Here is a 17,100-nt window from a genome sequence, read left to right as displayed (position 1 = left end):
TTGTGACAGTAAAATTATACTATCTCCTTCTTAAAAAAACAGAGTTATTCACCAAAATTAGACCTGATTTTAAATAAGAAAAGTTTTAAATAAATACTAACTCTACCTGCCATTCTAAATTTGGACTATACAATCCACTATCAATACTTCCATTACTTTTTTCCTCTATCTCTTTGCACGTTAAAACCAGTGATATTAGTTATTCACAATTTTGTCTATTTTTATGGACCAAGCCGCCCGAGGTAGTAGGAAAAAAGGATAAAAAGTTAAAACAATAGCTTATACGGAGTATGTTTTAGCCACTATACCTTCTAATCTCCCTGGACTTTGATGATTAAGTTACTGTAATTATTTATGGTAAAATGCTTAAGTTACTGAATTATTTCCATAAATATAAAGCTTATGGATTTATCACTATACATTTACTTAGAGGGTGTTCGGTTTGCAAGATTGTATCCGAAATTAAATTTGTAGTGTGTTTGGTTCATAAGATTCAACCCCACAACTCAATTCTAGATGGATAATCATGTGATAATTAGTCATAGTTAACCCTCTATGACTAAAATAATCTCATAACTCAATCCTAGATTGTATCTTGTACGGTGGCGTTTGGTTGCCATGACTAATTATCATGAGACTATCCATCTATGATTAAGTTGTGGGATTATTTTAGTTGGAGGGGGATGCTATGACTAATAATCATGAGACTATCCATCTAGGATTAAGTTGTAGGGGTCAATCTTATAAACCAAAACATGATACATATTTAATTATGAGATTTAATCTTGCCAACCGAACACCCCCTACTAGTATTATTTTATCTTGGAAACCGAAGCTCACTTCGCTACATATATAAAGACTAGTAGTACTATTTGTTATGATAATTCATTTAGTCAAGGTCTATAGATCAATTTATACACTAATGATAATTCCTTTCAACCAATACTCCTCTCTCACTTAGATATCAATTATCAGATGTTGACAGAAATTAAAAAATAATTTTATTTAATACTAGTATCCATACTTTATATGCCAATATTATAATGAAAATAACCATATTACTTATTAAAAGAAACAAACTACCTACATTTGAGTAATTTGTGTGGAAGGCGTAGTGAACGCGACTTGCTAGTTGCAAATCACTGTTCCATATAAAAATCTAAGATATTAAAAACATATGTCAATAAATTAAATTAAAACATTTTGTCGGTAAAGATCTAACTTTAAAATTATATACAAATAAATGCATGCAAAACAGTACACGAACACGTCGCCACCCTCTACGTATAAATTCCCGAGTAGGCAAACTACATTTATGAATTAAATAAATAAAAATTAGCAAATTACAAATTTAGGACCTATAGGCAAACTACATTTATGAATTAAATAAATAAAAATTAGCAAATTACATATTTAGGACCTATACTTATCACGATGCACGTTTACGGTCCCTATACTTGCAAAATATCATTTGCGGTTTCTATACTTGTATTTATGCACGTTTTAAGATTCTTTTCATTTTTTGATATTTTTTAGGATAAAAATACCCCAAAATAAATGACGGGCAAATTTATGCACTATTTTCTCTCCTTTTTCTTTCTTCTTTCTTCTTTTTTTCTGTAAATGACTTATATAGGTCCTAAATATATAATTCTTCTTTCTGTAAATGACTTATATAGGTTCTAAATATATAATTCAATCTATAAAAATTACTGCTCTCCAAAATAATTTTATAAAGAATTACTACTACATATTCGCATACAACATTGATGCTAGCGAGTATCATTTATGATTAGAGGGAATGATGCATGAATGCAATAAATACCTCAACTAATAAGGATAACAGTAAGTTAGTAACTTTTATTTAAAACAGGGTAGTGATAAATTTATATTATTGTATATATAAAATTATGGTACTTTTGACATCTTTCACTAATTTTAAAAGTTTAGGAATTTATTTATTAACTGTTATGCCCTTCATGTTAGTTAAGGAAAGAACAACAATAGCTTTAACTTACTTTTTAAAAAAAATTATATTTTAAAATCGGCGAAATAGGACAAAATTATCATTACCCGTTAAAATAATATTGAAAAAAATATGTGGTTACGAAATTGGATGCTCGAAAATAAAGGAAGGTTGACAAAAAGAGGTAGCTCCATTGCACCTACAGAATGGGGGAAATTGGCCACTTGTAACCATAATAATTGTAATGATAATTGTAACCTACTTTTCAGTACATATTTATCAAGTACTATACACAAACCACACAAAAAATTGAGGGCATAAATTCAATCATACAAATATATATACTCCATAATGCCTAGCTAATAGCATGAACGCGTTTATTGACTTTAATTCTCGCAATAATTATGACCAATCAATGCCAGTGAACTAATTAATTACTATGTAATCGTGTATTAGTTTGTAATGATTTTTTTTACTAAGATTACCATAATAAACACAATTGTTTTCATTTTTTGTTATTTCAAGCATTTTTTTGTCGTACTATATAGGTAGATAATGACATAATAATAAGGCATAATGCATATTAATTAGGGTCCTTATGCTATTGTCTTTTATTTCATTAGATCCCCATACTATTTTTATGTTTTAAAGAGACTTTAGTTTTTACCTCCACTTTATTTTTCAATAATTCATTATTCAACGATGGAGTTAATTTATCAGTATCTATATCAGTAGTACTACTTACTATAGTAATTATTAGTTTTATTTAATAAATTCCTCCCTCCAAATTTGCTTCTCCATCCTCCTTCTCCCAATCAAATTTCTGCTAAAGAAATTCTTCTACCAAAGCAATCAAGACTGAGTTAGAAAAGTTGTATAAGGACCAAAAGAAATGAAAATGATAGTACAACTACAAAGACTTCAGAATGTATTTTCGCCTAATATATACTCCGTATTAATTAGAAATCAATGTAGTACTAGTATGTATGTATCAAATTCTTCGAAGAATAAATCTTATCGAATAATCTGATCGATTTGATTCAATTGTTAAACATGTAGTAGTTAGAACCCAACAGATAACAGGTGGACTATTCTTTTTTGCTTAACCAAGAGCCAATAGCATGCTTCCTATCTTGGTTGGGCACTCATTTTCGCAATTTTGAAGGACACAAGATTTTAAAGTTCGGTTAATTTAAATTAATTGACCTTTTTGTGTACTAAGACTAATTTATATATACGCATTCCTTCTTTTTTTTTTTTGTGTGCGCGCGTGAGTCAAAATTCTAAACCCATGGATTAGTCCTCTTTATCTATTTTATTTATTTTTTTCATTCTCTTTTTGGCGTGTTTATATTATTTTGCACATCAACGTGCGGATCGCACTCTATTACCAAAAATGATAACATTTGCTTTTTATTTCCCTAACAAATTATCATTCGAATTATATATTGAGTATGAGCTAAGGACTAAGGTATTTTAATTAATGATAGTATCTAACCAGTAGTTCAAACAGAATCCAACACAAATACTTTTTATATTATAAAATCTCATGCAATTTAGCTTCACCCACACAATAAAATGCATCTTAATAAGTACTCAGTGTGTAATGCTTTTGATAGAAAAGATAACTTATCAATCTTTGAGTCATATAATTAGAAATGATCTAAAATGTGTATTTTTATCATTTCAAGTTTATTTATTTTCTTTATCAAACTCTGCATCCTTCAATTCATAAGTTTTTCCAACTAATAAATTGGGATTTGAATTATCACAGCTATATAAGAAATAAAACTTTAAATTACTATAGCTCCATAATAAATAAATAAATCATTATTACTCTAGATTATTGAATTTTTTATCTTCACTCATTTCGGCTTAAATTTAGTAAACTAAAATATCTAAACACTCACCGAATTGTACTAATTCCTATATAAGGCTAAAGAATTATCAGCACATCATATTTGTAGTTGTCTTTTCATTAAATGGGACAAAACTAATATTTAAGGACCAAACTTAAAAAAGTGTAAAAATTGATATCTAATACTCCTAGTAAGGAAAATCCATACATTAGTTAAAAAATTACAAATGGAGGATCCCTGATTTGTGGCATAATATTGAAAAATAGTGCGTAATATTCCATACCAATTCTTGGTTAGAATCGTTCGATAAGATGCTCATTTTTTCGCTGAACAAATGTGCATTTCAAGAATGTTAGTAGTTAGTTAGTACTACATGACAAAATACATACATACATTCAACAATATTTTGCCAAAAAGGTGGCTTATGAAATCAAATACTAATAATAACATAAAGAACAAATTCCATTTACTAACACTTCTTTTACTCATAAACACTCCAGTTTTACACTCGAAATCTATCCAACAACCGAAAATAAAACTCAGCAAAATATTTATATTATATATAAGTATTTTATATTTATAAAACGCCTCCTCACAGAGTTACAAGCGGATCCGACCCGAAGACGTCCCCAAACTCAAGAAAGAAATCATCGCCCGACCCGAATCTGGCTCCCAAGTCCGCACCCGACTCCGAAACCACGTCAGAGCACCACGCGATATCCGTTCCGTACAAAACGGTCTCCTGATCAAACCAGCCGGGTTCGCCAACCGGTTCCCCCAAATCCGAGAACAAATCGTCGCCGAGAGGGAAAATCGGAAAATCCGCGCCGCCCTGGGATTCTCCCGCCGCAGGCGGCGACTCCGCCCCCGCCTCGGGTGAGAAGAAGCGGAGCACCGATTTCGGTGACGCGGCATTATCGCGCGACGACGAGGTGTTGTACCCTGAGCTGTCCTTGTTGTACCTAGGGCTGAAATTGGTCAGCGCGTCGGGCCCACGCAGCTGGATGGCCGCGTGGTCGTACACCATCGCGGCCTCCTCCGCCGTGTCGTAGGTCCCCAGCCACAGCCGCACCCGCCGCATGGGGTCTCGAATCTCCGCCGCCCACTTCCCCCACGGCCGCTGCCGCACGCCGCGGAATTTCCTCGCCCCGCCGCCTTCCGCCCCCTTTCCCGCCGCATTCTTCGATTTTCTCCCTCCGGCGGCGGCAGAACTCCGCCTCTTCTCCGACGGTCGCGCCTTGTAGTCTCCGTCTCCGCAGCAGGGGAGAATTGTGACTTGGTGGATGTACTTCCTGACTCTACGGCGCTTGAGGTGAGAGGCGGCGTCATCGTCGCTGGAGGAGTCGGTGGCGTCGGCGTCGGTGACGGAGACGCGGAGCGTCTTCATCGGGGGGAGATTGGGGGAATATTCCGTCGCGGTGATTTGGTTGAGGTGTTCGGTGTATTTTGTAGGCAACATGGTGTGTGTGTGTGTGTGTGTATCAAAGTGGCATTGAAAGCGAAAGAGATTAAAGGGAGAGATTCCGAGAGAATAAAGAGAATTAAAGAAGAACCGTTAAAGAGAAGAATTGAGACAAGGAGAAAAGGGGACAAAATCAAGGAAAGTTTTTGATGAAAGTAAATTAGAGTATTACTGAAAAGAAGAGGAGCTTCGTAAAAGCTTCTCTGCGGATATATAGAATCAACGGAAAGCTTTTTGGTTTGCAGTAAAAGAGAGATGAATACTGTGAATAAAACCCAGATGAATTAACTCAGCTCAGAGATTTTTTTAGAGTGAGAGGGAGAAATGGGAGTGAGAGTGTGTTATTTGAGGTGGTGTCACATTAGCTGAGCACCAAGTGGCTACTCTTCAGTTCACTGTCTCATTATTTATTGGAAAACATAATACCAATTGGATAATATGAACTTTCAGTTTAGCATTTCTGTACATTTTTTAAAAATAATTCAGAAAACCCCAAATTTAGAAATGTTCGATTCTTCTCAAAATTGTGTTGATGCTAACAAGGCATACTACAGTCGGAGTTAAGGTGTGAATGAAGCGACGTCGTTTGAGCTTCTTCTTTCTAAAATTAAAATTATACCAGCAGAAAATTATGAAAATTGGGCACCGATTCTCCCTGTATATTTTCAATGGCGAGGAGCAGAATCCAAGCAGCTAAAGAGAGTCAAACCGTTCTAAACCATGACAATGTTTTCCATTTTTTTGTTAAAATTTTTGAGCTAATTAACTTTTGCCCGTACTTCATTACTAATTAAGATTGAAAAATAATTTAACCATTTATCGACATATTTATAATTCTCCAACAATGTGTTTCTAACCGTTTCAATTTTCTATTTTTGTATTTTGGATCCGTCCTTGGTTTCATCCAAACTGCCGTCCTTGTTGATTGGAGTAGCACGTTATTAAATTTCTACGACTATTAAACTAAAAATATAGTAGATTGGCTCAATTTTAGTTTTTGATTAGTTGTTGAAGATGAGTAGCATACTAAAAAAGGAGACCCAAAAGAAAAGTATATTTACATTTTGAATAAAACAGTAATCTTTTGATGAATGCTTTGTTGAGATGTGGACAAATTTACCCTTACAAAATGGCCAATTAAAAAGGGGCTTCAGTCACTAGTCACTAGTGGTAGTGGGCAAGAGTGTGTGGGCGGCAACTGCTGCCTGCGGCGGCTACTGTAACTAACAGTGCTGTTGAGGTGTGTTTTGCCTTGTGCATTAGTATGTGTGCTTTTCTTGGATAATATTTTTGATAGTACTTATTCACTTATTTGTTTTATCATAGTAGTATATATTATTATAGCAACATTAGCATGTGTGCATGTACTTTCCGTTTAAATTTAAATTTTGATCGAATAGGAGTCCCGTTTTTTTCATTTTGATCCGTCTACGAATAGGAGTCCTGGTTTATAATTATCATAAATGGTAAAAATACTACACATTCCACTCACATATCATTTAAAAATAATATATATAAGTGACACTCATATTTCACTCACTTTTCTTAATATTTCTTAAAATTCGTGCCCGAAAGAAATGATACTCCTATTCGCGGACGGAGTGAGTATTTGTGAACTTTTTAGGGTCATATTTTGAAGTTTATTTGTACAACTCTTCTCTTTCAAAATTTTCTTCTTTCTTGATGTTCTATAATTTGTATTTTTTATGGTGATCACTGATCAATTATTTTTTTCCATTAAGAGTGAGGGACTAAGACATAAAACACAATTGCTAGTTTGATTCGTTTCCCAATTTACAGGACATTTGTGTTGTAAATTAACATTTGTATTTTTATGGTGTTCAATTCGTTTTTTTTCAATAAGAGTGAGAGACTAAGACATAAAATACAATCGCTAGTTTGATTCATTCTTATTAGTATGAGTAGTACTATACCATATATAACTAATTAAAGAATCCCATGTCATTTTTGTACACAAAATTATTATGCGGCAACTTGAATTAAGCGTAAGTAGGGACACGAGTCACATGACGAATGTATTATCATTAACAAACTCAGGACTAACTCTTCAAAATTGGTCCCACCACATAGATTACAATAGAAAATATCCTTGTATTGCATTCATACTACCCATAAAATAAAATCTATTTTGACAAAAGTTTAGTTCTTAGAAACAATAGTGAAAGTTGTTATAAAAAGAAAACCGACCCTTATTGAATAAAAGAAACATTGGATAAAGAAGCGATAGTTATTTTCAAGAAAACTGGCATTTATTTTGAAAAAGAGATTAACAAATATTCCTAGCAATTCTAGTAAAACTTGCATTTTTTATATAAATGATAAATGATTGTTGTGATCAATAAAGTTACTGTTTCTTAAGAAAAATGGCAGCTCCATTGGGTCCATGAGTCCATCTATATTCGTTACTTTTTACTAAAATTACCTATCCATAAAAATTACGCCTTTTGTCCTAAAATGTATCTCACTTTGATACGTCATATATTTTTAAAAATATAGTAAAAAATAGAGGAATATAAATTATATTTTTATATATTAATTTTATAATAAAATAGGAAAGAAAATGAGTTAATGACAAAAATTGTAAAAGCGAAGTAAGAATATTAAAACATACATATTAAAAATTAAAATTAGGAATAGTAATTTAGAGACATAATGTCTCCAAGTCATAATACCCTTATGTCATTTTGACATAGGTATATTTTTTATTAGGACTACTTTACCCAATATCATATTAAATGGATACAAATCTAATTAAGGAATATTAAATCAAATTAAATATCTTTATCGAAATGCATATTTATTGATTTGATTAGAGATAAGCTACAATCATGCTCGAAACTTTTTATATGTTTACATATCATTTTTTTCGCATGTTAATTTTATACTATATTATTTATTTAAAAATCATTAATTTAGATTATAAATTAGTTACTATAACAAAATACATACTAAATTGTTATTTAATAGTAATTAAAAATGTGATAACTTCATATATTATTATTTTTTCAAATAAATTTTTATCTAATCAATTGATAATTTAATTATGAGTTATTTTCTTTTTTTTATGTTGTACTTTTTTTATTATTATTTTTTTATTTAATTCTTATTCAAATTTGAATTGTATGATCATTTGAATATAGTATATCATATTTAATTTGTTTCATGGTATAGTGAATAACGCTAAGGATTCTAATATTTTATAAAGCAAATATTAAATATATAGCTTTAAAATATTAAATAGATAAATTAGGAATATGTTTTTTTTTTTTATCTTGGTTTGATTGTAACTATCCACAAATAACGAATTGAACGAATTAAATTTTGTAAATGAAGAATTTTTTAAAAAGATAAATATCTTTAAATTGAAATCATAAAATCAATTAGTATTAATATAGCATATACTATCAAATTTTGATTTTTTGCATGACATAGTAAAGTGAGCTAAGAACTCTAATATTTTAGAAAGAAACAGAAAAAATATTAATTTTATAGCCTTATAAGATTTTAAACAAATGAGTTAAATATGTGCGATTATTTGTTTAGTAGACGGACCAAAATAAATGCTACAAAAATAGAAGTATTAAATTTTTATAAAATTTTTAAAGCATTGGAATTTTTAATATTTTAGAATTGTCTGTCTGTTTTACTATTACAGTTTTCAATTTTAACAAAAATGGTAAAATTCATATACATTTTCTTATCCTTTTTAATATTTTTTAGTTTCAGCAAGTTATAAATTTTTTTAAGGAATATGAGAAAAAAAATATTACTTAAACGCATGATCAATGCCAAAAGTTGTGGATCCTAATTACCTTCATAATCAAATTATCCTTATCAAAATCTTAATTAATACTATTTCCACATATAAATGCAGGGGCAACAAAATACATATACAAAATCTAAATTTAATTTAAAATTAAATATAAAATAAAATTACTATTCTAACCCTATTGTCTTGGAGACATTGTGTCTCCAAAACCTTTTTCTTAACATTAATTGTTGTTAAAAACATAAGTAAATGGATCGAATCGGAGTTTGGAAGCGGATGAAATAAGATCCGGCCGTGAGTGGAAGTAGTTACATTGAATAATCACAATACTTATCTGTTAAGAATCGAGCTTAGAGGTTAATAAGAGTTAAATATTGGGTTAATAAAAGAAAAGCAGCCGCCGTATCTGATGGGACCGTTTTGGATCACACAAATTTGGTTTGTCAGAATTGAAGAGGGCCAGCCACGTGACGCACCGTTAATTTCGTCAGTCTAATAACGTGCTTATTCTCATTTGTATCTTTGACTCTCACTATTAACCATTTTTAACTGTTTACCGTTCGTCTCAATAAATAGAGTAAAGACCAAATATGGTACTTAACATGTGATCGTTTTATCAATTTGGTTTTTAAAATTATTATTTTGAATTTTTAGTCCCTCATAAATAAACTCGGACTCGAATGGGTCCTCACCGAACAGAACCGTAAAAAAATAGACGGTGATTGCAATTTGACTATATTGAATTACTAATGGTAATTAATTATACCTAATTATAATTCTTAATTCCTATTAAATTACAAATTATTCATTTCATTTTGCAACTATACTATCTTTTTTCCAATTTTGCTAATAGGAAAAGAATTATAATTAGGTATAGCTAATTACCATTAGTAATTTAATATAGTCAAATTGCGGTCATCGTCTATTTTTTTACGGTTCTATTAAGTGAGGACCGATTCGGATCCGAATTTATTTGTGAGGGACCAAATAATCAAAAAGATAATGTTAAGAACCAAATTGATAAAACGGCCATATGTTAGGGACCACATTTGGCATTTACTCCACTAAATATAAAATATTTAATTTTTAGCACAAAATTTAAATAATAATAATATTTTATAAATTAATAAAAAAAGAAAAATTAAATAAATAAAATAGAAATAGAGTGGTTCCTGTTTGAGAATATGTTTCATTTATAACGAAATAACTCAAAAAGAAAAACGTTTTATTTTTAATGGAATAGAGGAGACACATTTCATGCCATTTGGTGCGAATGAGATGACACAAATGTAATTGTAAGGTAAAATTACTAAAAGATTAAAAATTCAGAGAAAAAAATTACTCCCTCCGTCCCATAATAGATGTCATCCATTCTTTTTTAATTTGTCTCATAAAAGATGTCACATTTACTTTTTTAGAAATTTTCTCTCACATTAATATAAAATATAGTATTATTTTCTCTCTCCACCTAACACACAAAACAAAATCACCTAAATCCCGTGCCAATCCTCAAGTGTGCCATCTATTATGAGACGGGGTGCGAATGAAATATTATTAATAGTAAATGAATTCATCCAATAAAACAAAAAACAAAGTACAGTTCTTTAATACCAATCGATTAAAATTAGACTTCAATATCTCTCAACCAAACCGAAAAATTAGTTGAACACAGGTGCAAACGGTATGTATGAAATACTCATTTGAGTAGGCAAACTTTTGGCAATGATTATTCCCTGCGGTAAAATGAAAAATTTAAACCTGCATGAACGTGGCAGGTAACCTAGGTTTCGATGCAATTAAAATATGAATGATAATGTTTTGAGTCAGTGTCCCTGCCTAAATTTTTTCAGTCTCCAATTCTCAACCACTTCCATCTATCTCATCCATAAATGTAGTATATCTCTACACTTATTTTTGTGTATTACTACTATTGTTTATCATTTTCGCCACACACCCATCTTCATGTACAAAAGGTATTGTCATTTAATATATCATGAAATAGTGTCTATGAACAACTATGTGATTTTGACTCATAGTTCAAGCCTTGTTAGTAATCCTTGTTAATTTAATTATTACTTAAATCGAACATGACCTTCGAATTGCATTCGGCTATGGGTCTCGAATTGAAGTAGCTTAACTTGAAAAAAATATAATTATATTATCATTTGTGTGATGCCCGGGATATATTATAGTAGTATATTTTACTCAACAACTAAAAAAGAGATTAATTTTAGAGTATCATTGGAGTTAATTGCCTATTTCATTTTAAGAGTGTTAAAACAACAAAGTCACAAAAGAGCACACCTCGATCAAATGCCTCCAGCCATCTGGTTCCTTTTACTTTCAAAGCTTCGTCAGCCTCTAACCATTCCAGTTGTCTGCCATTTGTGAAGGGATAAAGGAAATTTTGAGCATTAACCCCTCAACTATATGCCAAGGCACCACAAAAGTCATCTATTTTGGAACTCCCATTTTGCTATAAAGTCTTGAAAAATTGTCTTATTCCGGATGTTCCAAATCGTCCACGAGACAATATATGATTGACTTAATTGGACTGAAAATAAAGATTGCATTACAAAAAGAAAGGAAAATATTAAAAGCCTATGTAAAACACATCTATCATTCAGCTGTCGATTAATTGCAGATTCCGTATTCTTTATATCTATAATTGATTATGTATATGTGTGTTTTTATTTTTAATTTTAGTTTTAGATTTGATGAATTAATCTCCATTTGCACACTCAAGGGAAATATTTAATTAACATTTAAGAGTTCATATACAATCGAAATTATGCCTCATGGTTCATGCAAGTCACAGTCAAAGAATACTAGACTAAGTATTTCAAAATTAGAATATATAGCATGCCAATAGATTTCTCTATTTGAAATCTTGAGTATTTCTAAATCCTTTTGTATTTAATATTCTCGTGCTTTTCAACTTAAATCCTTAGGAACAATCTTACCTGTTCGTATTTGAAATTTTAAATATTATTACTATAATATATAAATTGAGACAACGTATCACCTACTCCTAAAATTATTGAATATCGTACAAAGACATTTTTTATGCTCTTTATAATCCTATATCATTATATATGCATGCATAGACCAATAACATCTTAGAATGCTGTATATTTCGGTGCATTTATTGTTACTCAAAATTTGAAATCCATTTCAGAGTACATATATAGCATATTTATATATATGCGTGAACAAAAAAAAGCAAAAAAGTGAGATTGTACAAATTGGGTCCAATAATTGCAAGCTAATGAGTTTAGGTATTGACAATGAATTTACCATTTAAGATGGTACCAAGATTTTATTGTGTTTGGTCGATAATTATTCGAAAGAGGTAATAATGTTTCTGTCAAAATAAACAAGAGTACATATAATGTCTCTCTAACCTTTTTACTATACCTTCCGACAATGATCTACTTCGAGAAAGACACTCCACATCAAGAACTTCCCTTCACCACCTAACGTCCTCTTTTTACCCACCAATTAATTCCGATCCTCTCTACATTCATCTAACATATATATACATATTGTATATTGTATAGGGGCGTAATAAATTACAAGCTCTAAATATTATACAAATTTTAAATTATGAAATGAACCGTTAAAAAATATCAATAGATGATAAAATAACAGCATAAAAAAATGTCAACACAGTGTTAACAGTTGATTTTGTGTTGATATCAAAATTTTCACAATATGTTGATATTGTGTTGACACAATGCAAACAGCCAGACACTGTATTGAAGAGTTTTGACTTTATTATTATATAGAGTTTGTTATTATATAGAGTTTGTATTTTATACTACCATATTTATACAAAAGACTGAATTATTATAAAAACTATATGGAGTATAATTTATATATGGGGCACATGCTACAATAATTTTCATTAGTGCTATGAAGGACTTAAACAGCTAACTATTATAACATGCTTCATCAATTATCTCACCCAAAGAAACAACTCGAAAGCGAATTCACCATTCTTACAAATTTCTCTATAATCGAGTACTTTTAGTCTAGAAATAGAATCAACTATTCATAAGGGAAGAACTAATGAGCATCCAATCCTTTTCATTTACGGGACCATTACCCTTAATCAAACATTATTAGTACTACTTTTTTCAATTAATTCCAGTTCGAACCTTGTCATATTATTTCATAAAGTGTTTTTGACTTTATTATTTAAAGAAGTGCTTTTTATTTAGATTGAACTACGTAAATGCAACAGATTTTTTGGATTTTAATTTTCTTTTATTTTATAGTTTTAACCTAATAATAATACAAAATATATACCTTTTGACAATTATACTTTAAAATTGCTTCTTAATTTTATGTCACAAATAATATTTTTCTATTTTTTTATATAAAAAAAATGCCCAAGCTAAAGGTTCAACGAGCAAAAGAGTTGTTAACAAACAAACAAACAAGCAACAACATGAAACCACACCCATAAGACTATGCAAATCCCCCACCTACCTGCCCCTTAACCCAAAAAATCTCAAACTAAGCAAAGAAACACTACAAACTAGCAAGAGCCCGACCCCGAGCCATCCCTCAACAAAAAACCACACCACTAACTCAACCAAGAACAAGACACCAACAACGGAAAAGCACAAATATCAAAAGGAAATAGAAAGAAAGAAAAAAACAGCAAAATCACAAAAGAATACACACATCTCAAATGCCTCCAGCCATCTAGTTCCTTTTACATGATCAAAGCCTCGCCAGCATATACCATCGTTTAAGTTGTTTGCCATTTGCCAAGACGCCACAAAAGTCTCCTCTTATCGAACTTCCAGTCTGGGGCAAAGTCTTGAAAAATAATATTATTCTATGTTTATTATTTCACGTATTATTAGTATCTTTTTGAATTACTATCATGAATTCCATTTTTATGGAAGTACTTATCAAATCTTTTTGAATTCTTATCATGAATCCATTTTTATGGAAGTACTTTTCATTTGATATTTTTAAATTAGAAAACGGATTATTAAGTCATCGAGTTTTATTCTTGCAATTGTGTTATAAATTCCAAATTGGAAGTGATGTGAGAGAATCATATGGTAAAGAACATCAAAATATAAATTTTGTGAATTTATGCGCCATCAAGTGGACTAAAAACACTAGCTAATATATATGTTGGGAATAAACATCAACATTACGTTTCTTAATCCCCAAGCAACTGATCATAGTTTATGACACTTCAAAATTTTGCTAAATTGATAGTAAAGGTAAATTTTAATCGATTTTCATTTATGTAACATAGTTACTTAATAACCCAAGGATTATTTACAAAAAAAACTTATTTTATTAGTATTAGTTTTTATTAACTTCCAATGATTATTTACAAATGCAAAGAAGTGAGTGGGCCTGGGGCGGCCCAAGATCATTGGGTCGCATTATGTGGGGAAAGCCCAAACACTCTGTCTCCACAGTTATTTCTTACTGTATTCTACAGCTTCCATTTTTAAGTCTATCTTCATAATTGATGATTTATACTAACTGCAAATTATATTCAACTTTTAAAATATTTCACCAATGTTTTTCATTTGTAGATTTCATGCAAATTCGATTTCCTTTTGCATAGTACTGTGCTAGAATTTAAGCCTTTCATCTAAGGCCGATATTTAGAATTGGTGCAAATATGGTACACTATAGTCTAATTAATTTATAGTAGGAGGGTGAAATAGTTATAGTTTGAACTGATCATAAATAAAGATGTATTTAATTATATTTTACTCATGATCAACCTACAAAGTGATCATATAAAATATGCATTCTGATATCTACGGTGAGACCACTACTGTGGTGGATGAGGATTGACAAATAACGTCAGGATGTGTGTTGTTTATTTATTTTAATTTTCTTGTTTGTCTATAAATTTTAGTGGAACAGACTTGCTTAATATTAATGTTTATATTCTAAATTGTCTCAATCGCTAGCTCGTCTTTTTAGCTTGAGCGTTTTATATCGTATACAAATGTGATACTATTTGATATCCAAGCCAATTATGTCACATATGGCTGTTCATTAAAAGATAAAGGAAATTAATAATAAGGTGAAGAGAATCCTTTCGAGCTCCTGGCAGGTATTGAAATATTTATAATGTTAAGCTATATATTTAAAAGTTTGGGGGTTGAGTAATTTGAATTTTTATTTCCAAAGGACGTATTTTATTGTATTTGGGCCACGGGTACATTTTTTTTTCCATAAAACAGTTAATGACTCTGGAAATAATTTGCGTTTATTGTGTGTAAATATGTTTCCTTTCATGTCCCAAAAGTTTGTTACCGGTGGCTTATTCATAATTTTATTTGTTTTATCATTGTACTTAAGAATTTATGGTTAACGGAAACAATTAGCTTACTCAAATCTTTTTTAAAAAATATTCAAATTTTAAGAAAGATAGAGTATAGTGGATAAGCAAGTTAATGGACTATACATCCTATACATGCTCTACATATTAATTTCATATTAATATATGAGAAAAATGAATTAGCGGAATATTGATTCATTAAAAAAAAAGTTAAATAAAAAAAATATACATTATGGCCATGTTGTTCAAATTAAGGTAAACATAATATGTTTGTACTTTGCACACACCATTCTCACCAAACATGTTCAAATTATAATTCGGTAATATAATACGCACACTTTATTTTAAACACAACATATAATCTTATAGCTAATAAGTTAATAATATTTCTAAAAATATTCAACAAATCAGAGTGGCGCAGCGGAAGCGTGGTGGGCCCATAACCCACAGGTCCCAGGATCGAAACCTGGCTCTGATAAAACGGAGTAGCTTCCAACTGATTTATCTTTTTTCTTTTTTTTTAATCGTTGGGCTTTTTTTTTTGTTTGTGGCTCGTTTATCTTTTTTATATTTAACTGATTTATCTTTTTCTGTTTTTTAGTAGCTTCCAACTGATTTATCTTTGTTCTTTTTTTTTTAATCGTTGGGCTTTTTTTGTTTGTGGCTCGTTTAATAATTATTATAACTCCAAAGAAAATATATTCTCTTTAAAGTTTCCTATTGATTTAATTTTATCTTTTTTATATTTAACTATGATAGATGGGAGAAAGTGAGAAACCTTACCCCGTTCTTTTTAATATCTTAATTTTCATAATCTAATTAAAATAATCTAAATTCTAACATTATCTTACCTTATTTTTTTCTAAGAAAAAGAAAACGTTCATTTCTGTATTTCAAGTACATATATTTCCAAGTTGATCCATGTTTGAAGTTAAGCATCTTGTGTGGACTGTGGAGTTTGGAGTGCACGAGCCTATACTGAAATTTGAAAAGCATAAGCCTTAAACACAATCAAATGTTTGAGGTTTGCACTTGTACATTTATTTCTCAAAACAATCTAATGTCTGCAAAAGCCTTAAACAGCTTAAAGCTTCTTCCACTTGTCATCTACTATCTTTCTCACTCTCACTAACACAAAATTAAGCAGATGCACAAATGGCTCCTACAAACACCACCATTAACCATTAGCTCTTCATTTCTCACAAAAAAATAAAAATAAAAATAAAAACTACACACTAGATCATCCATAGTGGGGTGGACGATAGCCCGCCCGATGCATCGTCCGCCCCATCGTCCTCCACTGTAGCTCCACGGACTATGCGATTTCCTTCCTCCGCGCCCTATGCATCCTACCCGGACGATGAACCATTTTTTGCATCCTCCGGCCTATCCTCCACCCCACTGCGGGGGTAAGGAGGATAGGTCCGGAACGATGCACAAATTTTCATTTTTTTTTTAAAATTTCTTTTGTATTTTCTTCTATATATATCACCAATTTTTTTACTTCATTTCAAACCTTTCACTCAACTCTCTTCCCCATCTCAATTTCTCTCTAAATTCAATATTCAATAATGAATTCCGATGATTTTCCATATTTGCAAGCACAAAATATAAAAAATAAAAAATAAATACTGACAATAGGATTTGCATTTCATACGTGGTGTTTTTATATTTATTCTTGCTAATTGA

At 30.7% G+C, this 17,100-nt stretch overlaps 1 protein-coding gene and 1 non-coding gene across 2 annotated transcripts; one reads left to right on the top strand and one right to left on the bottom strand.

The window, feature by feature from the left end:
- Positions 1–4,417: 4,417 nt before the first annotated feature.
- Positions 4,418–5,212, bottom strand: LOC125210399 (ethylene-responsive transcription factor CRF2-like). Its single transcript, XM_048109958.1, has one exon. The coding sequence runs from the start codon at positions 5,210–5,212 to the stop codon at positions 4,418–4,420; it is 795 nt and encodes a 264-aa protein (XP_047965915.1).
- A 10,605-nt stretch (positions 5,213–15,817) lies between these two features.
- On the top strand, positions 15,818–15,889 carry TRNAM-CAU. The gene has a single exon. It is a non-coding gene; the product is annotated as a tRNA-Met (tRNA).
- The last annotated feature ends 1,211 nt before the right edge of the window (positions 15,890–17,100 follow it).

This window comes from Salvia hispanica, chromosome 3 (genome assembly GCF_023119035.1).
Source record: "Salvia hispanica cultivar TCC Black 2014 chromosome 3, UniMelb_Shisp_WGS_1.0, whole genome shotgun sequence".
NCBI lineage: Eukaryota > Viridiplantae > Streptophyta > Magnoliopsida > Lamiales > Lamiaceae > Salvia > Salvia hispanica.
The sequence above is the reverse complement of the archived record's forward strand: the minus strand, read 5'-3'. Positions and strand labels throughout refer to the sequence as shown.